Source organism: Cetorhinus maximus, chromosome 12 (genome assembly GCF_964194155.1).
Source record: "Cetorhinus maximus chromosome 12, sCetMax3.hap1.1, whole genome shotgun sequence".
Lineage (NCBI taxonomy): Eukaryota > Metazoa > Chordata > Chondrichthyes > Lamniformes > Cetorhinidae > Cetorhinus > Cetorhinus maximus.
Genome location: NC_135890.1, coordinates 95,815,278 through 95,839,228, shown reverse-complemented (window position 1 = coordinate 95,839,228; position 23,951 = coordinate 95,815,278). Strand labels below are relative to the sequence as shown.

The following is a 23,951-nucleotide window of genomic DNA, read 5'->3' as shown; positions in this document are numbered from 1 at the left end:
CTGTCGAAACAATAAGCTGCAATCCCTGGACGCACAAGTTACGTTGAGCAGTTTTGTCACGAGAATTTTTAGAATTGTAGCAGACATGCAGAGTCCTTGGGGTGGAGTCACAAAACGTGAAACAGCTGGTAGTACAGGTTAAAATACAAATTTCATACTTTCTAATTCGTTTTGTGCCTGGAAGGACCATGAAATCAGTCAACTACCAGTTTTCTGAACTATGGTGGGAGAAATTTGAGAGATCAATTAAGAGCATCGTTGGAAATATTTATTGGTTTGAGTGTGATTATTTTCCCCCCTATCATATACAGTTTATTTAAATTAAAAAGCCTAGTGACAACATACCGAATCTTGCATCCCCTGGTGCACTGTGGTAGAATGCAAAGCGTGAACATCGTGTTACATTCATGTCAATGCTTCATTCAACCTTGTGAATATTTACACATCCCATTTCAGATTCCTCCCTGACCTGACCCCCAGCCATATTTACCCTCGATGTACTGTACTCCTGACCACTATAGTGTCCTGTAGAATTTAACTCTAGGGCTGCTCTAAATTGTTTTCTGTGGGGTTCTTGGCTGCAGATAACCAGGCTTCTAGCCTGTCAATCAAGCTCACAGGGCCGAAGCTTACAAGAGCAGGTAGATGTACTGGGGGAGTGAGAGAGATCATTTGGGGGAGGGTTGGGAAATGGGGTTCCTGATCATGGTGGGGAGGGATCTGCTGGTGGTTTGAGGGTATTTACTGGATACCTTGTTGGACCCAGAGGAAGCACTCCTGCTGGTCCTGGCCCAGTAGCAGTGCAATAAGGGAACTTATCCCATGGATTCAGCCCTGTTCACCACCTTTAGGCTGCCGAATTTCCCGACGCCCAGGAAACCTGATGACCTGTGGGTAAAAATAGAATGACTGTTAAAGTAAAGACATGCAGCCTCACTATAACATTTAAATGATGAACCCAGTTCCTGCAAATGGGTTAGTAACCCGCCTCCCATCCCACCTCTGTTAAAATTGGAAGTGGACAGGTTCGCTTCCTGTTTCGTTTTTGCATTTTCACCTCTGACCAGACCACAATGCACCTGTTTTTTGGAAGATGAGATTCATCTCTGTGTCCTTTAAAGAAACACTCCACTTCCCTACGTTCATCTCGTGTACTGTCAATATTGCACTCTCCTCCAACATTGTCATTAATATGACCTTCACCTATGTCTTCAATGCTATACTTTACTCTGCACTTGTCCCCTTTCTGACTATGTCCTTCATACTTAATTGCTCCTGCTCCAGCAAACCCAGTCAGATATGCTCTCCACACTTCTTTTCTGTGAGTAGACTTTGCATTGTGATGTGCCATCGTTTATGTCCACCTACATTTCATAGCTTAGCCTGGTTGTTGCTTTAAAATAGATCCTTTGATTTAGGTGTTGCATGATGGAATCAGTAACTTTGTATCAATGTCAGAGATCAGCAAGGTTAACAGGAGCCCAAATTAGTGCATATGTTTCAAACATGTCTGTTAGTTGTCAGATAATTGCTGTTTTACAAATGAATCATTTTAATTAATATATTTCAAATATTACTAACCATAGACCTATTTAATCTGTTGAAACAGTCATATATTGAACTCAATGTATTTGTTTTTAGTGGAAAATTGGTTTCTCCTAAATGGAAAAATTTCAAAGGATTAAAACTTCTATGGAGAGACAAGATTCGACTGAACAATGCTATCTGGAGGGCATGGTACATGCAATGTGAGGAAAATCTCTTTGTCTCTTTTTCTCAGCTGGTAAATTGTATTTACAGTCTTTGACGAAGTACAGTGATTCAAATGCTTCCTGTATTAGTTCATTTCACTGCCTCATTGTTGTGCTACCTCACCCAGTGTAACCATTCTCACTTCTCCAATCTTCTTGAATACATGGTCAAGGCAGGTGTACCAATAGGTAGTTTTTTTGTTGACTGGGAATTGGAAGTCAAATTAACCACAGGATGATGGCCATTAAATGCTCTCATGTCTGAAGAAGTTGTCACTGTTGGACACAAACAAGAACAGATTAATTTGAACTTTTGAGAATGGGAATATTGTGATCCATACAGACTTGACTTTTTTAAAATAACCCCCCTCCCCACATCTCAATTTTTTCCCTTAATGGATGGTGCTCCTCAAGCGCATCTGCTTTTTTTGCTGACTCTTAAAAAGCAGCATTAGAAAAAAAGAACTGGCAGATAGTAGCCATTTAACATAATATTTTTTGAAAGCAGGACTAGAAACTGATTTTTAAAATGTTTTCACCGGCAGGTACGTAAAATAATCTCTACTGCAGTCAGAGAATCCTTCAGAGAGAAATGGTTACCTACATTTTCCTACTGTCACTATGCCGCATCATGACGTTCTGTTATCATTCCTTGTGTCTCCTTTAAAACAAGCACAAAAGAACAGTGCAGGCTATTGAATTATTTTCAAAGTTTCAAGAAAGCAGGCAGATGACTTGCTCCTATGCCTCTGCTATTGCTGTACAAAAATGGCCAAGTTGACTATTAATCACTTGTTGAGCAGTGCCCAATGATATCTCTGTCAGTGATATGGCTTAGAGCAGACATTTCTTAATTGTGCACCTGTCTATATAAGAACATTAGAAATTGGAGCAGGAGTGGGCCATTCAACTCTTCGAGCCCCCTCTGCCATTCAAGGAGATCATGGCTTATCTTCTACTTCACAATTTTCCTGCACTATCCCCCATATTCCTTGATGCTTTTAATATGTAGAAACCTATCAATCTCAGTCTTGAATATACTTAAGGACTGAGCCTCCGCAGCGCTCTGGGGCAGAGAATTCCAAAGATTCACCACCCTCTGTGAAGAAACCCCTCCTCCTCAGTCCTAAATGGCCTGCCCCTTATTCTGAGACTGTCTTCTGGTTCTAGACCACCCCCCTCCAGCCAAGGGAAACATTCTTCCTATATCTACCCTGTTGATCCCTGTAAGAATTTTGTATGTTTGAATGAGATCATCTCTCATTGTCTTAAACTCCAGAGGATAAAGGCCCACTCAATTCGACAATTTGACCCTGATATTTAAGCCTGATACTGTCCTTGCTGAAGACTTAGTTCAGAAGTTGGTGGGTATTGTTTAGAGCAGAAACTCTTGCTGTCTTTTTTACGTGCTCACCACCATTCCCTCGCCTGTCCGCCCATTTAACTTTGGTGGTTCTGGGAAAGATTGATTTTTATTTTGAATTGCTAATGTTGTAAAATGTCCATACTAGCTTATGTAACAAGATTTTGTTTTCTCTTAGATGTAGAAAAACGTGACAACCCAGTTTGTCACTTTGTCACTCCACTAGATGGAACTATTGAGTTTGATGAACCTCGACGACCAGAAGTAAGTAGATGTGAAACTCTCATATAATATGGGTGATGGAGACACTAATAACTTGTATAGGAAGATTCTTATCTCTTGAAATTCTCAGTGTTCCAGTTTTTGCATACAGTTTGTTTCTTTTCTGCACTTTATTGCATAACTTTTCAGTTATTTTTCTTTTATTTGCGTCAGCAGGATTTCCACTTCTCCCTATGACTGAGAGAAGGAAAAAGTCCTAAATTTCCACGTTTTTATTTTCTAGTGAGCAGGATGCACTTGTGTTTTTACAATAATTTTGACATGATAATTTTGGGTTCATTGTACAAGTTATCATATACTGTACAAGGTTGCGAGATTTTTGTATCCTGTTTCTTTTTCCCTAGGCAGCTGTAACGGAAGGAAAATTCTGGAAAAGAAGAATTGAGATTGTAATAAGAGAGTATCATAAATGGCGCACATACTTCAAAAAAAGGGTATGTTATTTAAATTCTGGTGTTTATTATTAGGTGATTCTGATATTTGAGTTAATTAGCATCTTGTGCCCTGAAAATATATTTGACTTCTTCTGACACATTTAAGGGAATTGAAAAGTCAATTAATTATTAGAGTGAAAGAATTATTTCTCAAGAGTTTTCTGAAATCAACATTTCACATATCCTTGATATGATTCTAGCTTTCTTTTTCTTTTCCAGTTGCAGAAGCACAAAGATGAAGACCTTTCAAGTTTGATTAAAGTAAGTTTAAAATGAAAAACACACTCATTCACTAAAGATAAGTACTTTTCAAATATTTCACCTGTTTGCGCTTGAAATGTTAATAGTGTGACCTGATACCAAGCATAGACTTTGTTCAAAAGGGGTGATTGCAATGAATCGCCATGTTCTGTTGAAAATGTATAACATTTCTGACACTCTTTTTAGGTTGGTCATGCATATTATAACTTAAGATTTTAGTATAGTTTTGTCCTAGAGTTAAAGGTAACTCTATAATTATATACTCGATAGTGACTGTAATAGCCTTTGGACATCTGTTAAGGGATGGGGGATTTTGATTGTTTTTACATTTGCATTATTTAATTATTGTTAAAACTCTCAATCTCAAATATACTTTTAACGATCCTGTAAAAGGCACCTATCAGATATGCTTGACTGTGCAATGTGATTTGCACATCAGCACAATCTTGTGCGGTAGTTTGCTGTACTCAGATACTACAGAATGGCGGCTTGTTTCATGGCCTATGACTCTACTCTTGAACTTGGGCTGGCCGTAAGGACAAGCATTCTTTCTTGCCAAATGGGCAAATTTGGTCACCTCCTTACAAACCATTTTTGGTTCCTCATCCTGCAACACATTGATTTTATACCCCTTGCCTGAAAGCCCCTCTATTCATGGCCACCTTGTACCCTACCAACTTTCTACATTCCATTGTTATTCTGAAACTAGACCATTGTGTGTTTGTCTCCCCCACAACTCCTCATTCCACCTTTGTTCACAAGCCTCTAGCCCCATTATGACCCAGTTGTTTAGAATTAATTTGTTCTAAATCCCAGTGCCTCGCTTGAATCCTCCTTGCCTTCAAAAGCTTCGTTGAGATTGCTTCTTTGCTCTCAACATTGTTCACTTACAGCTCTTCCACTTCCTGCTTAGTTTCTCAATTCCATTTCTCTTTATCCTCAACTACCCCCAACTCTCCAAAACCCTTGTTATGAAGTTTTACTTCTTTAAAGGAAGTAATAAAATTGTTCGGGCTTTTTCTTGAAAACTGCAATATTAGACAGCAAAAGGTAAACACTGCCACCTGCTGGATATGAACTTGAATCACTTTCTAAATTTCATTCAGAGTCCCTTAAAAATGTCATGGAGTATTTGTCCTTTGTAAACTTCTGATTTTTAAAAACTTTTTAAATTCAGAAGTTTTGATGTGGTCTCCCGTACAATGTGATAGATGAATTGTGCTATCTTGGGGGTACAGTAACGTGAGGAAACATTTGAATCTTAGTTTTGACCCCACAACAAATTAAATCCTACGGTTTTAATTTTCTCTCAGCTCTCCAATGCCTCTGATCAGCTCCCTTCATCCACCTGCTTGCCTTCGATATGCTTCATTAAAATAAAACTGCTGCTTCTGGCAAAGTCATAGCCGATCTCAGCATCCTCACCCCGACTCCCCCGTTTCTAAAATTGGGCTAATTGTTCTGTGCTCCATTTTGTATATATTTAAATCAATTTTAAAGTATTTTTAAGGCCATTCCTAAACTGAACTGCAAATTTAACTTGTTTCTGAAAGATGATATGGGGGATAGAAAATAGCGGTAATAGCTGTGCAGGATGCTCTGGGCCATGGGCATCTTACACTGTTGCTTGGTTATTGAAGTACAGTGTATTAGTATGATGCTCCAGCTTTGAGGCCAGTCAAGAATTAATAATATTTAATTCCCACAAACAGAAAGGAGCTTGCATGATTAAATCTTGGGATTTAATTTTGTGATTAATTGGGAGACATTGTTCATGCTCAAGTACTTTTACATTTTTAAAATGCATTAAATAATTTAATAATTGCCTGAGCATATTTCTAATTATTGTACCTTCAGTATTTTAAAAAATATACCATGCAGGACTGTTTAGTTTATTTGAATATGGCATTCTGATTTTTGAACATTTTTTAGCTTCCCATAGAAGGCAATTTTTTTGGTTTTTTTTGGACCAGTGGTCAGAGGGAACCTTTCTTTCTTTGGTTAGCCTACTGAGAATAATCAAAGATAGTCTTAGTGATGTCTGAGAAACTCAGCTGAGCTTTTCTTCCTCTTGTCAGCTGAAGGGTGCTTTTTTTGGGAGGTGGGGTGAGAACTTTTTTTAAATATCAAGTTGTGAATTTGTAGGTTACAGCTGAGAATGCTGTAATTTTCTTAACATTTGTCGAATGAAAAGTATTTGATTAACAGTGTCCTGGCTGAAAGAATGGTCCCATCAATTATAAGATAGTTGATAGAAGTTGCTTATATTTTAGTTACACTAATCATTCTTTCTATAACATTGGGTAATAATATATAGCTTTCTGGGTTTGATGACGGCTGCCCCGAAGCCTGTTATATTCCATTTCAAGATGATGACTTGGCAGCATGGCGTGCAAAAAGAAAAGGAAGTGATACACCAGTTCCTATGGAGGAGGATCAGCTCCTGGATATGGACATGTTAATGTCTGAATTCACTGACACGCTTTTTTCAACTTTGTCCTCACACCATCCAGTTGCCTGGCCCAACCCAAGAGAGATTGGTTAGTGACAATTGCGATGCACGTTTTGTTACATTGTAAACTTTTTTCCAAAGTGTTATGCTTTTATAAAAGTTTTGGATACCTCTTCAAATGTCATATCTCTTTTTAAGAAGCCCTGTAATACATATACCTGTTTGCAATCTGTGGGAAGTTTCAATCAAAGTTGTCTTTGCACATTAATATTCCTGTAGTTTCTATGTCAACTTTCATTAAAGTAAAATGGCAGTTCTGTCAAATAATGGAGACAGTGCTTCCCCCAGCTGCTTCCAGTTATTGTGTGTGTTTTCCGATGCTTTCATGTGCATTATGACAAGTTCCACATGTACTGGGAATGTACTTTGGGACATGTGCCTTGGTTTTTTGCACACCTGGACAGAGCAAGCACAAGCTGAAAGAAAATTTAATTGAAAAATCAGATTCCTTATCAGTACTTGTCACCTAAGTCAGGACCAAGTAGCAGCTGGGATGGCGGAAGAGCAGCTACTTCTATTTATATAGTGCCTTTAACATTGTCAAATGTTCTAAAGTGCTTCAGAGGAGTATTTTAAAACAAAATATGACACCTAGCCACATAAGCAGTTATTAGATCAAATGACCAAATGTTTGGTCAAAAAGATGGATTTTAAGGAGCACCTTAAAGGAGAAAAGTAAGGTAGAGGGGTATGGGGTATTCTAGAGCCTGAGGCTTCAGCACCTGAAGACTCAGCCACTAGTGGTGGAGTGATTAAAATTGGGGATGCACAAGAGTCCAGAATTAGAGGGGTGCAGATATCTTGAAGGCTTATGGGGCTGGAGGAGGTTATAGAATTAGAGAGGGGTTAGACCATGGAGGGTTTTGAAATCGAGAATGAAAATTTTAAAATCAAGATGTTGCGTGGCTGGGAACCAATGTAGGCCAGCGAGCACAGGGGTGATGGGGAACGGGGATTTCTGTGAGTTAAGACACAGGCAACAAAGTTTTGGATGACCTCAGGTTTATGGGGAGTAGAATGTGGGAAATAGCCAGGAGTACATTGGAGTAGTCAAGTCTAGAGGTTACAAAGGCATGAATGAGGGTTTCAGCAGCAGACGAACTGAGACAGTTAGGCAGTGTTATGTAAGTGGACTTGGGCGGCCTTGGTGATGTTATGAACATGGGGACGGAAGCTCATCCCGGATCAAATGTAGCACCAAGGTTGTGAAGAGGCTGTTTAATCTCAGTCTGTTGCCAGGTAGAGGGATTGAGTTCGTAGCCTGGTAACGGAGTTTGGAGTGGGATCTGTAAACAATGGCTCAACAGTGGAGGAGTTGACAGAGGTGGTGGTGAAGTAGAGCTGGCTGTTGTTGGCACACATGTGAAAACTTAAGCTGTACTATTAGTTGATGCCACCAAGGGGCAGCACGTAGATGAGAAATGAAAGGGCGCCAAGGATAGATCCTTGGGGGACACCAGAGATAACTGTGGGTGTAGGAGTAGGAAGAGAAGCCATTATAAGATAAGAATGGAGCTAGGTGAGTACAATCCCACCCAGTTGGATGACAGTGGAGAGGTGTTAGAGGAGGATGATATGATTAACCATGTCAAAGACTACAGACAGTTTGAGAAGGAAGAGGAAGGAAGGTTGACCTTTGTCACAGTCACATTGGATGTCATTTGTGCCTTTGGTAAGGGCTGTTTTGTTATTGTGGCAGGTGTGGAAACCTGGTTGGAGAGATTCAAACACAGAATTCTGGGAAAGATGGGCATTGGTTTGAGAGGTGACAACTCGTTCAAAGACTTTGGAGAGGAAAGGGAGTTTGGAGATGAGACAGAGGTTTACAAGGATAGTTCAAGGGTTTTTTTGAGGAGAAGGGTGATGAGTGCAGAATTGAATGAGAGAAGGACACTACCTGAAGAGAGAGAACAGTTCACACTATAGGCTAACATGGGGACCAGGAGAGGAAGTTGGGTGATCACCAGTTTAGAGGGATTAGGATTGAGGGAACAGGAGGTGGGTCTCGTGGCATGAGCGGAAGATAGAGAAACTAGAGAAAGATGCAAATCCAGGGCTAAGGGGGCAGAAGGGAGAATTAAAAGAACTTTGGCCAAGTAGCTAGTTGAAGGGTGGGATGATGTAGATGCCATGTTGATGGATGGTTTTGATCTTAGTGACAAAGAAGTCCAAGAGCTCCTTGCACTTATTGTTGGAGGTAAGGGTGGAGGGGAGTGTGGTTTAAGAAAACAGTTTGCAGTAGAGCGAAGAAGCTGGGTGTTATCTTTGCATTCCAGGATGATCCTGGATTAGCGAGCAGTTTAGCAGACGAGCAGGATGCAATAGTATTTTAAGTGGTCCCATCAGATCTGGCAGTGGATAGCTAAACCAGTGGATAGCTAAACCAAAATATTCAATGTGAAAATATTGTTAGCCAACAAAATGTGTAATATAAGTATTGTATACTTAAAACTCTCTTAATACTTCCAACAGCACATGCAGGAAATGCAGATATGATTCAGCCTGGATTAATCCCTCTACAGCCCAATTTGGACTTCATGGACACTTTTGAACCTTTCCAAGGTAAGATTTGTATGACAGTACTTCGAATTTTAAAAATGGTATGTTCATGTACTCAGTTAAGTAAGTGGAGATTCACTTATTTGATGATATTTTGCTGAGCTTTTGTTGAATATATTCATGATGATAGAGAAATTGATGTTATGGAGAAATATCACAAGACTCGTGATGCCTTGTTGATCATTTTCACACTTTTAAATATACCAGAGTTTGGTTTCTGGTGATAATGATGTCTGTTGATATTTCAGTTTTGTTGATTGTGCACTTGATCTGTCCTGCTCTCGCTTACTGCCATACTGGCATCGCACCGGATTTCCCACCCTTCACCTTGTGGGTGACGGGCCCACAAGGCAGCTCTATGAAGTTATTTTGGGCTGAGCCTGACCGGGTTATGTGGGCCGGCCACCAGGCGCCCATCGACGAACAGCACCCCCAGGGGTAGGTCCCGGTATCCCTGCTCCGGGCGAGGTTCTCAGTGTTATTTCTAGAATCATCGTGGGGGTTATTTGGTGGATCATTCTTTATCTGGAACCTCACCTGTTGTCATGAACTGTGGGTAATGACCAAAAGGATAAGATTGCGGGTACAAGCGGTGGAAATTAGGTTTCTCCACAGGGTTGCTGGGTGTACTCTTCGGGGCAGGGTGAGGAGTTCAGCAATTTGGGAGAGCCTCGGAGTAGAGTCACTGCTCCTCTGGATCGTGAGGGGCCAGTTGGAAGTGGTTCGGGCTTCTGATAAGGATCCCCCCTGCCAGTAGGCTCCTGCTGGAGCTGTACAGAGCATGGCCCATTGGGCGGAGACCTCGAGGCCGACCCAGGGCTCGCTGGAGGGATTACACCTCTCGGCTGGCCTGGGAACCTCTCAGGAGGAGCTGGAATCTGTGGCTGAGGAAAGAGAATTCTGGTCGGCCCTGCTCAGCTTACTGCCATCGCGACCCTCGCCTGGAGAAGTGGTGTGGAAATGGTTGGACGAATGAATGGTTGTACACTTTCCCACTTTGAGTACCAGATTTGACTTTGCCATACTGTTTTAGCTTCAGTAGGGAGTTACAAAATGTTCAGCTACTTTGAAAATGTTATGCAGTCTTTCCTGGCTGATGTTCCCTGGCTTTTTTCGTTTGTTGCTTCTATTGGAGTAACATTTTTACCTATCTTATTTCTTTCGTTTTGTGTTATTTGCTTTCAAGGATTTTCTTTAGATGAAAGAGCTGGCTCCCTAAATTGCAAGCTGTTGTTGAATAATTTGTCTTTTTTCAACATTCCTTTCTCCTCCCCCCTCAATGAAGAGTATGAGGATTTTTATGTCTACTGATTTTTCCTAGCACGGTGCAAGATTTGTATAACTGTAATCTACAGCCACATTGCCCCTAAATGATTTCTGTGGAAAATGTGTGCAGTTTAATCTTTCGAGCACGGGACATTGCAGGAAATAAATGATACTAAAAATGAGCTATTTAATTTCAGATTTGTTTCCAACAACTCGCTTCCCACCTTTGGCTGGCAGCCTGTTCTCTTCGCCCGCTCCTTCTGTACCTTCTGTCACTTCCCTAGGTGCCAGTAGCTCACCACCACAGGTAAGATTTATGTTTGGTTCTAATATAGGTATAATACTGAAGCTCACCTTTCTTGCCACCTCTCCTGTGTACATTTGCAAACTGCTAGGGCAGCTTTTCAAAATGAAAGTAGTGAACCACATTTTATAGTCACTCGTGCTACTAAGCTGTATTTTCAGTGTAATTTTTTTTTTACGCTATTGGAAAGGGAATCTAGGGATGGAAAAATGGGTCTGCATAATAGATAGTAAACTTAATGCTTTCTATGCTGCACAGGCTGTTCAAAGTCGCATGCTATAGCTTAGGCTTAGTTTAGCGCCGCTTCCCATGCAAGCAGGTTGGTCATTTTCGCAGCAGGCTGCATTATTTAGAAACTAAAATATTCAACTTTTACTCTCGTTGCTGGAGTGCTAGCATAACAATTATTAGTCATCGATTTATTATTTAACATTTGTTGCCAGAGAGTTCCAAGGAGTTTTTACTAGAGAATGCAGAGGATGCCCATTATGGGCTGAATTTTACACTTTCTCCGCCAGCGGCTTGAAAGAGCAGGAGTGGGCAGGTCAGGTGGGGGGGTGGGGCATGTAAAATCCAGTAGGCAGCCTACCTGCTGCCCCTACTACAATTTTATCAGGGGCAGGGCTGTTATCAGGTGGCCCTCCCACTAGCGGGCTAATTGAGAGCCTTAAAAGGGCATTTAGTGCCCACTCGAGCCCCAATCCACTGTTGCCCCTGAGATTAAACCTGTGACAGAACCTCTGATTGGCCAGCAGCTCTCTGCAGTGGGGCCTTCTGTTCCGAAGGGGTTGAAGCCCTTTCTCCAGCCTATTAATGGCCAGTCAGCCAATAAGTGGCTGCGGGGCAGGGACTACAGTGCCTCATAAAATCCAACCCTATGTTTCAACAATTCAGTTAACAAAAATATTACAACATAGGACCATTCTGATAAAACTACCTTTCTGGGTTTATTTACCAACAAAATGATACACCGGTTGAAAGCTGAGGCAAGATGTTCTATAGCAAGAACAACAACAACTTGCAGCTTGTACAAATTAGGTTAACTGTTTAGAAGAGTTTCTCAACTTTTCAGGAAACATGTAGCTACTTGCTGCTTATGGACTACATATAGCTTGTGTATGAAGTTGTAATAGCCTTACGACCTGGCATTTATATATTGCTTCCATGTCAAAGGAATACACGCTTTAAAAATTGATTTTACAAACAGAGTCCTGGTAGAAGGTCTGAATTCTCTCTATTTCATGGTGGTGCTGGCACATTTTGGCTTTAATTTTTTTTGACATCTGATAAACAGGTGAGAAACTATATTCTAAATTCCAATTAAATTGACATAAAGTAGCCCTGCCAGACATGGTTATGAATTAACCAAAATAATTCATTTCAGGAGGACTCTCCATTAATAACTTGCATGAGTTCAATTAAACCAATGATGACTAGACTGTGTTGCAGCGATCCATTTATAATTAAGGAAATTGCATAAAGTTGTTGCAAGGAAGCATGTCATTTTTAATGTGCAGCCTTCTGGAAGAAGCTGGAGGAACTTGGACACTTTCTGGCTTTAAACAATGAACCCAGTTTTTGTTTAGTATTGCAAATTTGCTAAGTTAATTGTTGCTTGTGGTGGCGTGGAGAAGAGAATTCCAGATTACAAATAATTCAAAGTGAAATAGGCTATAGCACGTCACCAAAGTTTTGCTTTTGTGCTTTATTGTGTTGGTAAATAAAATCAGAGGGAAATTTAGATTGTATAGTGTGATCTGCAAAAAAGAAAAGGTAAATTCTGATCACAGCTGGCAATTTTTAAAGAGGAGAATGCATTTCGAGAGTGACTATAAAATTGTTATTGTAAAAGAAAAGCAATGCAATGGATGTGTATCTATTAGGAGCAAGAGGTCTTAACATTTTTAAAATGTGCTTTACATTTTACATTTTTGTTTTACTCTGAGTTTCTTTGAAATTATGGTTTCCACTTTTCATCCTTCCTTTTTGGTACTTTAAAAAAAAAATTCCCTTTTATCACAAAGATGTGAACCTGGTTAAGCTTCCTAAGTGGGGTGGGTGGGGTGGGGTGGGTGGGCATCCTAGTGGAGGGCATAGCCTTTAGTTTGGCTGTTCAAACAAATTTTTTTAAACTCCTTGAGAAAATATGATAATGTTTTCCCATAGTCTCTAACTAATCAGTTTGTTTGCTTGCCTCAGTAATCTGATCAACATCTCTCACCCTTTGTGTTGGAAAGTCTATTATTTTCTGGCTGTGAAGAGGAAAGTGAAAAGTAGAGATGGAGATGCAAGCAGTCAGGTCAAGCAAGGGCTATAAAGTTGGTCAGGATTTTTAAAACTACAATATGAAGTTTTGACCAGGCTCAGAATTAAAATAAAGGAGGTAAATTAGGAGTTAGCTTGTTCATCAATTAGGTGGGGAAGAGATGGATGGACGTTCATTATTCTATATTAGTAGTCAAGTTGAACTATTTGAACCTGATCATAACTTGCAAAGACTGTTCACTTGCTGTGAAATAAAAAGACTTAACAGTTTGCACGTGGTCTCAACTTGCAAAGTTTCCACCTTCAAAACATTGAAGGTGCACATATGTGAAAGATGCAGATATTCAGTTCAGATCAGTGCTACTATTGTTTGATACTAGGTTATGCTATTGTATTGTCAGATACAGATGTCAGTAGGGCACCACCAATGTACAAGAACGTTGAACACTTGCAGTACTAATCAGCACTTTGTACCTGAGAGAATATCTAAGGCGCAAGACCCTATAACCCTTATAGTTTCATTGTCATTTTTAGTTGGCAGCGTTCCCTCAATTTTTTTTTGGATGTGTGGGTAATTTATTTAAGTGTGCTGCCCCTTTAATTTTCTTTGCAGCCGCAAATTTAAATTTAATTAAACACATTGCTTACGTTATTTTCGCACCTGTTTCAGTCACTTTGTGACACTTTACAGAAAGAAGTAATATAGTTATACATTTGCTGACAGTGTAAAGCGGCTGGAATCAGCTCGTACAGCAGTGTAACGTTTAGTAGTTAATTACAGCACCACCCAGTGGCAAAATATATTGTGGCAATTTAAAGTTTCTAATTGCATCTGAGTAGGCCCACCTCTTCTCAGATTACTGGGGATTCCTATATTTTAGAGGGTGGGTAGGGAGTGGGGGGAGTGTTGGGGGGTGCATCTGAGGAGCAGGAAGGGGATCATCGATCGTTGAATCAGCAAGGTTTTGAATTCAACTGTTTGGTTCTAATGAACAAAATAATTGCTTTGTACTTTTTAAAATCTAAAATGGTGCCGGAGTTGTATAGGACGTTCCATAATATTCCTGATAGATGGGTTTGGGACATACTTAATGGACTGTAATTTTATATTTATTGAACAAAAGAGTGTAGCCACTTGACTAATATGTTGTTTATATATGCTAGAAGATACCCAGGAATATTTAGTGAAGATTTAAAGCAAAAATAGGAAAACAGTGTTGTCTACAGGATCCTGATCTGGGAGTAATGGACTTTGCACTGGTGGATTTTCTTTTGACCTCTCCTGGCTATTTTTAAGTTTCCCTGGCAGACCTCCCTGACTTCTCTGTAATGTTACCTCTTTGTAACCCGTTACTAGCTAACTTGCAGATGGAGTGTTGTAATAGAGGGAGAGAAGAAAAATTATTCTAGATATTGTTTTATTTATGAACCAAGCTGTTTCCTCTGAATTAAAATAGCGGAGATGAATGTGGACATGTTAAATATTCATATAACATTGCTAATAGTTCTAACAAGTGTAGAAATTCCTATGTTCCCTATTCAATTTTACTTCCAGTTTTGAAATGGAAGAATATTGTGTCTGCATTAGATTGTATAGCTGTAATAATTCAATTCAGATTCAGCTGAACACTTGCGCTCAATCAAAATTTTTGCCATTTATAATATAATTATATATTTTTTTTAAGGAAACTATCCTGCCAGCTGGGAATCTAACTGGCACGATGTCATCAGTTAACATTGAGGAGGAATTGATTCCATCTCCTGGTCCTCCTTCAGCGATGGATCGTGTTAATACCAGCAATGACAATAGTAATTCAAAATTCACAGCTTTTGTTCAGAGTCAAGAATTTCGTCCACAGACAGCACTAAACAACCAGCAGACGTTTTTGCCACTGTTTTCATCTGATGTGCCGCCATCTCAGACTCCCCAGCAGCCAGAAAGAGTCAAGTCAGAAGTGCCTTCCAACATGTCTCTCAATACCCAGTCGTTTGTAAGACCAGAGAATCAGAAGTTTACTTTTTCTGCTTCACCACCACCACCACCAGCGATTACTCATACTGCCTCATCTATGTTTACACAAATTCCTGCTGCTACCACATTCACCCAAAACCAGAATCATCAACATGCCACAAAACAACAAGGAGTGCCTTGTAATATTGCTATGCAGCCACCAAAAATTCCAACATCTTTTGCTATACCAAAAGCTGGCCCTTCTCCAGGGCTTGGAATTAGGCCTCCTAAACAGCTGCAGAAATTTGCACCTGCATTAAAGTCAGACCCAGTTCCCATAGCACCTGCACCTTCACCAAATGCCTTCTTAGCACAATTTTTGGCAACAGGTAAGAAAACTTGACCTTAAATTTGATGTCTATTTTGAAAATGTATTATTTGTACTTTGTGAGATAATGAGCTCCTCAGGTTGTTCATTGTGGCAGTGAATATCTGGTCTTTTTACCTGTGGAATAGATTCTGTGCCCTAGTGAAAGAAACGAGTTTTGCCAATTGTATGCTAATTTCCCTAAAACTATTTTTTGGTTGGTTGAAATACTTCCTATTGAATTTGTTAGTAACAATTGTCAAATTATATGGCCTGGGTTTCAATATACAATATGTAACTTGGTGCTTTTTTTTGGGGTACTTACAAAATTATATTGCTAAATGAAGTGGAAATGAGATAGCACAGAAGGCCATTCTGTCTATGCCAGTTCTTTGAAAGAGCTTTCCAATTTCCCTTACTCTCCTGCTCTTTCACCATAATTGTGCAATTTTTCCCCCTTTTTTTCCTTGGTGAGGCCACAGCTGGAGTACTGTGTGCAATTCTGATCGCCACATTATAGGAAGGCTGTGATTGCACTGGAGAGGGTGCAGAGGAGATTCACCAGGATGTTGCCTGGGATGAAACATTTAAGTTATGAAGAGAGGTTGGATAGACTTGGGTTGTTTTCGTTGGAGAAGAGAAGACTGAGGGGCGACCTGATCAAGGTGTGCAAGATCGAGGGGTTTGGACAGGGTGGATAGGGAGCAGCTGCTCCCCTTAGTTGAAGGGTCAGTCACAAGGGGACATAAGTTCAAGGTGAGGGGCAGGAGATTTAGGGGGGACGTGAGGAAAAACTTTTTTACCCAGAGGGTGGTGACGGTCTGGAATGCGCTGCCTGGGGGGGTGGTGGAGGCGGGTTGCCTCACTTCCTTTAAAAAGTACCTGGGGGAGCACTTGGCATGTCATACCATTCAAGGCTATGGGCCAAGTGCTGGTAAATGGGATTAGGTAGGTAGGTCAGGTGTTTCTCACATGTCGGTGCAGACTCGATGGGCCGAAGGGCCTCTTCTGCACTGTGTGATTCTGTGAATTGTATATCCAATTCTCTTTTGAAAGTTGCTGTTGTATCTTTTACCACCACCCTTTCAGGCAGTGCATTCCAGAACATAACTCATTATGCAAAAAATAAAGATGATCTGATCTCCCCTCTGGTTATTTTGCTAATTGCCTTAAGTCTGTGCTCTGTTTACTGACCAGTTTGCTGGTGGAAATAGTGTACATTGGGAGAAACTATGAAAACACCTCTTAATGTTGAATACCTCTCTGTAATCTCCCCTTAATCTTCTCTGCTATTAAGAAAACAAGCCCAGCTTCTCTAATTTTTCTATGTAACTCAAATCCCTCATTCTTTGTACCATTACAATAAATCTCCTCTGCATGCTCTCCATGGTCATTCTTTAGCTGGGTACCCAGAATTGGACAATACTCCAGCAGAATCCTAACCAGCAATTTATAAAGATTTAGCGTAACTTATTTGCTTGAATAATATTTTAACTCTAGAATGTAAATCTGTTGAATCAGTCATGGTTGACAATTAGTTTTGATTCCCAAGTATGAAGGACACATGATTTACAGGTGTTGCAACAATGAGAAGTTTAATAACTTTTTCTTGAAAGTTAACTCTAATAAATTGCTACCTGTGGTGCAGTTAATTATGCAGTTCTTCTATTTGAATTGTGAGTGTGTTAAGTTTTACGGTGATCATAAGATAATTACTGTTGAGGTTACTTTGTGGCCTTAGCTCATCCATCCAATATGACCTTAAAGTCTCCTTCAATTCGTACAACAACCACTTTGTTTTTAAATCATTCCAGATTTTGCTTCCAATATTGTATCTGGGAGACTATTCCAAGTGTGAAGAATTACTTCCTGATATGAGTCCTAAATTTGTCATTATCAAGCTTGAGTCTATAGCCCTTTTGCCTTTTTAGTCTTGCAATTCATTTAAAATAATTTTTTGAATTTAATTTTCCCACACCATTTGCAGCTTTGTGAGCATATCTCAGTTGTTTCCTTTACCAGCTGTAATGCCCAAGATTTTCCATTCTTATCTCTCAGTTCTGACGACTCAGTATTATTGCTTTTCTCTCCACTGCCTCCAACAATTTATCTTTGTGATTAAAATTAAACACAATAGCCTAGGTGTGATCTGGCTTGAGCAGCATATAACTTGATCATGACTTCCTCAGACCTGTATTCTGACTGCATTCTGTTTGCTTTATTGATTGGTTTGGATGCGTTGTACATTGTGCCTAAGATTCTATTGTCTTTTTCTGCTTTATCCTCCGCTATTACTATATCATTCATGGTTGTGTATTGCTTGTTAATCCTTTCAATATACCGTACTTTGCATTTCTCTGATTTAAGTTTCATCTACCATTGTTCTGCCCACTTTCATATTTTCTCCATTCTATAATTTCTGAGCTGGTTTTTCCGGTATCATCTACAAATTTGACCAACTTGTATTGGGTTTCTCCGTGTATCATTATGTAAGTTAAAAACGACATGATTTCAACACTGATCACTGATAGTCGCTATTCCTTCCACTTTCCTAATTCCAACATTCCTCCTCTAAACAGTCTGAGAACAAAGGGCACATATAGCAGAACAAATGGACTGGCACCTGTGGGTGTTTTTTTGCAAGCAATCAAGGCACCACTTCAGTTTATAATTTATATTCACAAATTAAATATGGCTAGTTTTGCCATCATAGAAATTTGTACAACTACATGATCAATGAACATGTCATAGAAAGCATGACTGTTCATTTTAGATCACTTCAACACTTGCACGTTAACTATTAGAATTTGAATCCGTGTTTGTGGTTCACAAGAAAAATGTTTTTCTCTGGGATTGGAAATTGGCAGCATCAACCAATCTGGTCAGTTGGAGGGAAGGATTGAAGGCTATCTTGAGCAATTAAATTGGACCTCAAACATTCAATATGACATCTAACCAATCAGGCAACAATTCTTTGTGTTATGAACGCATTCAAGGTAAAACATTTTTTAAGTGAGCTGTTCTGTTGATTTTTCAATCATTCATTTATACATTTATTTGGTGTTTGTCCCCAAAAACATGGTTAACAAAAAATTTCTTGAACACAACTTATAAAGTTTTTTTTATTTTCTGCAAAGGTTCCCTCAATTTTCATGGTATATGTGATTTAGATTTAAATGGGGAACATGATTAAGAAGATTGCAGATGAAACAAAAATTGGCAACGTAGATGCTAGTGTGGAAGAAAGCTGTTGACTGCAGGAAGATATCATTGAACTGATGAAGTGGGCAGAAAAGTGGAAAATTATTTCCAGTCCAGAGAAGTGTGAGGTAATGCGTTTGGGGAGGACAACAAGGCAAGGGATTACAGAATAACTGGTACAATTCTGAAGTGTAGAAGATGGAGGGACCTTGGAGTGCATGTCTACAGATAGCTGAAGATAGCAGGACAGGTAGATAAAGTGGTTAAGAAGGCACAAGGGATACTTCATTTTATTGATTGAGTATAGAAGCAGGGAGTTTATGCTACAGCTAAGGAAAAAAAATCTCTAGTGAGATCACAGCTAGAGTATTATATGCAGCTCTGGTGACTGCATTACAGGAAGGATGTGATCGCACTAGAAAGGGTACAGGGAAGACTTACAAGGATATTCCCAGGAATAGAGAATTTTAGCTATAAGGAAAGATTGCATAAGCTTGGTGGTGTTTTCTTTGGGACAATGGCGGCTGAGGGAAGATGTCATTGAGGTGTAGAAAATTATGAGGGGCCTAGATAGAGTAGATGGGAAGGACCTATTTCTGTTAGCAGAGAAGTCAATAGCCAGGGGGCATATATTTAAGGTAATTAGCAGAAAGATTATAGGGAATTTGAGAATCTTTTTCACCAGAGGATGGTGGGGTCTAGCACTCACTGCCTGAAAGCATGGCACAGGCGAAAACTCTCATCATGTTTTAAAAAAATATGGATGTGCACTTTAAGTGCAGTAACCTGTGGGGCTATGGACCAAGAACTGGAAGGTGGAATTACACTAGAAATCTTTTTTTCTCAGCTGGGTCAAATGGCCGCCTTCTGTGGTGTAAATTTTTCCTTTTTCTAGGTGATGCTTAGATGTTTTGTGAAGTTTTATTTTCAAGATAGGCAGTAGCCTTTATTGTACGACTTCCCTGGTGTAAGTATATTAGCTGACTTTATTCCTTGCACATATGGACTCACTAGGGCTTGAAAATAAAATAGGAAGTAGGTTAAGTGATAAGTTTTATTTAAGTCAAAAAATTACAAATTTGCAATCTGAATTACAAACTTCAAAATAGACCATATCCAATTCTTAAAAGATGGGGGCTGGTGAACAAGGTATGTGTCCTATGCTTCTCCTTGCAAAAGTAAATCTTGTATCTTAAGCATCCTTTATTAACTTATAAATCAACTACTGCTGCATACTCCACTTTTGCGCAATTTTGCCTTGATGTCATACAATCTATAGTTGTCGCCAGGTTGTTTTTTCCCATCCCCAAGCGAGCTGTGCGAGTGTGGTCATGACAGAGCCTTGAAAGCAGATCCCAATTATTCATTGAATTGCCACAGTTTGCATGTGGCTCGGAGAGACCAGAAAAGAGGAGGTCAAAGTAGACAAGCATTTATCCTTTTCAGAAGTTCTCATAATGAAACTCCATCTGGCTTATGCAATGTCATGCATGTTAGCAGAAAGGACATGTTGAAAATATGTCAAAGAAAGCTGTTGCATGATTTATAAGATTATAAGATCATAAGAAATAGGAGCAGGAGTGGGCTATTCAACCCATCACGCCTGCAGCGCCATTCACCAAGATGTTTGACCTGATTGTGGCCTTAACTCCACTTTCCTCATTGCTCCCCAAAACCCTTGACCCCCCTTGTTGATTAAAAATCTGTCCAACTTGGCCTTGAATATATTCAATGATTTAGCCTCCATTGCTCCCTTGGGAAGAGAATTCCAAAGTCTAATGATCCTCAGAGAAAAAAAATCCTCTTCATCTCTGTTTTAAATGAGAGAGCTCTTATTTTTATGCTGTGCCCCCTAGTTCTAAACCGCCCCCCCCCCCCCCCCCCCCCCACTCCCCCACCCACCCACAAGTGGAAACATCCTCCCAGGCACCTACCTGTCGAGCTTCCTCATAATCTTATATGTTTCATCGAGCCCACCTTTCATTTTTCTAAACTCCAAAAGAGTATAGGCACAACTTACTCAACCTTTCATCATAAGACAACCCCTTCATCCCAAGAATCAGCCGACTGAAACTTCTCTAAACTGCTTCCATTACAATTATATCCTCCTTTAAGTAAGGAGACCAAAATGGAACACAGTACTGCAGATGTGGCCTCACTCAGGCCCTGTACAGCTGTAGCAAGACTTGACTACTTTTATACTCCATTCCATTTGCCTCCCCAATCACTTGCTGTACCTGCGTGCTAGCTTTCTGTAGTTCATGCACGTGGACACCCAGATCCCTCTATTCTTCAGTCTCTCTCCATTTAAATAATATTCTGCTTTTCTATTCTTCCTGCCAAAGTGGACAAGCTCACATTTTGTCACATTGGTACTCCATCTGCCAAATTTGTGCCCACTCACTTAACCAATCTTAATCCCTTTGCAGACTCTATGTCCATTTTGCGTTTGTTGTATTATTTTTCTTTGTACAAATTCCAAACAGTAATTATAAAGATTTATTTTGATTGTAGGCTTTAGTCCCTCCATTGGTTATGCACCTAAATACACTTCTGTGTGCAGTTTTCCATAGTGCATGGGCATACAAACATGCATTAGGAGCAAGAGTAGGCCACTCGGCGCCTTGAGCCTGCTCTGACATTCAATAAGATCTTAGCTGATCTGAATGTAACCTCAACCCTACATTCCAGCCAATAACCTATCACCCCCTTATTAGTCAAGAATCTATCTAGCTCCGCCTTAAAATATTCAAAGAATATTTAAAATATTCTGCTTCCACCACCTTTTAAGGAAGAGAGTTCCAAAGGCTTACAACCCTCTGAGAGAAAAAAACTTTCCTCATCTCTGTCTTAAATGAGCGACCCCTTATTTTTAAACAGTGACTCCTAGTTCTAGATTCTCCCACAAGAGGAAACACCCTCTCACATCCACCCTGTCAAGACCCCTCAGGACCTTAAAGGTTTCAATTAAGTCGCCTCTTACTTTTCTAAATTCTAGTGGATACAAATCCTAACCTGTCCAGCCTTTCCTCATAAGACAACCTGCTCATTCCTGGTATTAGTCTAGTAAACCTTCTCTGAACTGCTTCTAATGTGTTTACATCTTTCTTTAAATAAGGAGACCAGTACTGTACACAATACTCCAGATGTGGTTTCACCAATGCCTTGTACAACTGAAGCATAATCTCCCTACTTTCATAATCAATTCTCCTCACAATAAATCATAACATTCTATTAGCTTTCCAATTACCTGCTGTACCTACACACTAACCTTTTGTGATTCATGCATTAGGACACCCATTCCCTTTGAATCTCAGAGCTCTGCAATCTCTCACTATTTAGATAATAAGCTTTTTTATTCTTATTGCCAGAATGAACAATTTCACATTTGTCAGATCTTTGCCATCTCACTTAACATATCTATGTCACTTTGTAGCCTCCCTGCATCCCCTTCACAATTTACTTTCCTACTTATCTTTGTGTCGTCAGCAAATTTAGCCACCATTCCTTTGATCCCTTCATCCAAGTCATTTATATAAATTGTAAAAAGTTGAAGCCCCAGCACAGATCCCTATGGCACACCACTCGTCACATCCTGCCAATCAGAAAAGGACCCAATTATGCCAACTCTCTGCTTCCTGTTAGCTAACCAATCTTCTATCCTTGCCATTATGTTACCCCTACACCATGAGCTTTTATTTTCTGCAATAACCTTAGATGTGGCACTTTATCAAATGCCTTCTGGAAATCTAAGTACAGTACATCCACCGGTTTCCCTTTATCCACAGCACATGTGACTCCTTCAAGGAACTCCAATAAATTGTTTAAACATAATTTCCCTTTTACAAAACCATGTTGACCCTGCCGATTACTTTGAATTTTTCTAAATGCCCTGCTATAATATTTTTAATATCAGCTTCTAACGTTTTCCCTATGACAGATGTTTTTGCGGTCCCTAAACTCCCTAATCTATTTCCTGCTTTGCTTTACTTTTCACTTCATTCTTCCCACTATTTATGATCTGGAAAATTTTATATGGGGTATCGCAAAAAAAGTCTTCACGTTTTTGCAGTCTTCAATTCACTTCCATCACATTTTCAGTATTTTGTATTTTCAGGTATTTATTTTCCTTTTGATTAAAGTCTTAACAGTACTGTGCAATATTTTAGCATTTGACTGAGGGGAGCAACACTATGAAAATGCTTAGGAAAGTTTTGGTTGCTCTCACCCCTGATCTCCTTATAGAGTAAGAGAGTAAAACAGAGCAAACAAAAACATCCTACAAAGAGCTTGTTGCTTAGATTTACAAGCTGTCCTTTTTTTAAATTTTTACAATAATACTGCAAAAATAGACAACAATGTTCAGTGTTGAGCTGAAGCCCTTCTAGATGTTGCATAAAATAGGCACAATGCTATATCTTGTTTCCTTTTACAGGTTCCAATGCCGTTCTTGTGACCTCTACCCCACTAAAACGTGAAGGAGTACTGACTTGTGCAGTTACCCAGCCTAGTGTTGTTATCACACCAGCTGCCATTGCCACGGTAAGCTGTCTTTTGCTCAGGACAAGATTTGTTGCATCCTCTGAGATTAACTGCTTTGATAAAGTTAAGTTAGAGCTGTTCAATATATATAGAAGAAATATGGCCTAATTCTATAAACTGATTTTACCATAAGCATAGTTTACTTTAATCGGTGTAGCATCAAACAAATTCACCTATTTTCTAAAAAAGTGCCTATAAAGTTTAATAATGGAATGGATTCCATGTTGCCAGTCAAACAATTGCAGGTCAGCAGAGGGAGCAGCTTCACTCTGTATCAACCCATACCAGATATGGTGAGATGCCCAGTTCAATCACCTCCAGGGAATTAAATCTCAGAAGCGCAGCCCAAATACAGCAGTTCCTATACTAACAATGTTGAGTCCTTTGTGTGAGATTATCAGTGGCACATTGGATGAAGCATTGTTTTGAAAATTCCCTTCTCATCTGGGCTCTTTTTTTTTGCTAATTACCTTAAATCTATGTCCTCTGTTACTTAGCCTTCTGCCAATGGAACAATTTCACCTTATTTTAAGGGATCATACAAGAGCAATCTGTATTTATATAGCACCCTTAACATAATAAAATGTCCAAAGGAATTTCAGGGGCATTATAAAACAGAATGATATCAAGAGCCACATAAAGAAATATTAGGGCAAGTGACCAAAGAAATAGACTTTAAGGAGCTTTTTAAAGGGGGAAAGTGAGTTAAAGAAGCAGATAGGTTTTAGGGAGGGAATTCCAGAGCTTAAGGCCTTGGCAGCTGAAGGTACGGCTGCCAATGGTGCAGCGATTTCAAATTGAGGATGCTCAAGATACCAGAATTAGAGGAGCAGAGATGTTTTGAAGGGTTGTGGGGCTGGAATAGATGACACAGATAGAGAGGGTTGGGGCCA

The 23,951-nt window shown here is 39.7% G+C and overlaps 1 protein-coding gene across 2 annotated transcripts in view; it reads left to right on the top strand.

Moving 5' to 3' along the window:
• Positions 1-23,951, top strand: part of mlxip (MLX interacting protein) — a 97,390-nt gene that overhangs the window by 36,646 nt on the left and 36,793 nt on the right. For both annotated transcript variants that reach the window (XM_078554141.1, XM_078554142.1), the window contains exons 2-10: positions 1,642-1,748; positions 3,293-3,378; positions 3,741-3,830; positions 4,050-4,091; positions 6,409-6,631; positions 9,076-9,165; positions 10,626-10,735; positions 14,683-15,337; positions 22,952-23,058. In XM_078554141.1, coding sequence (XP_078410267.1) covers positions 1,642-1,748; positions 3,293-3,378; positions 3,741-3,830; positions 4,050-4,091; positions 6,409-6,631; positions 9,076-9,165; positions 10,626-10,735; positions 14,683-15,337; positions 22,952-23,058 — 1,510 coding nt within the window. The remainder of the gene's footprint in view (positions 1-1,641; positions 1,749-3,292; positions 3,379-3,740; positions 3,831-4,049; positions 4,092-6,408; positions 6,632-9,075; positions 9,166-10,625; positions 10,736-14,682; positions 15,338-22,951; positions 23,059-23,951) is intronic.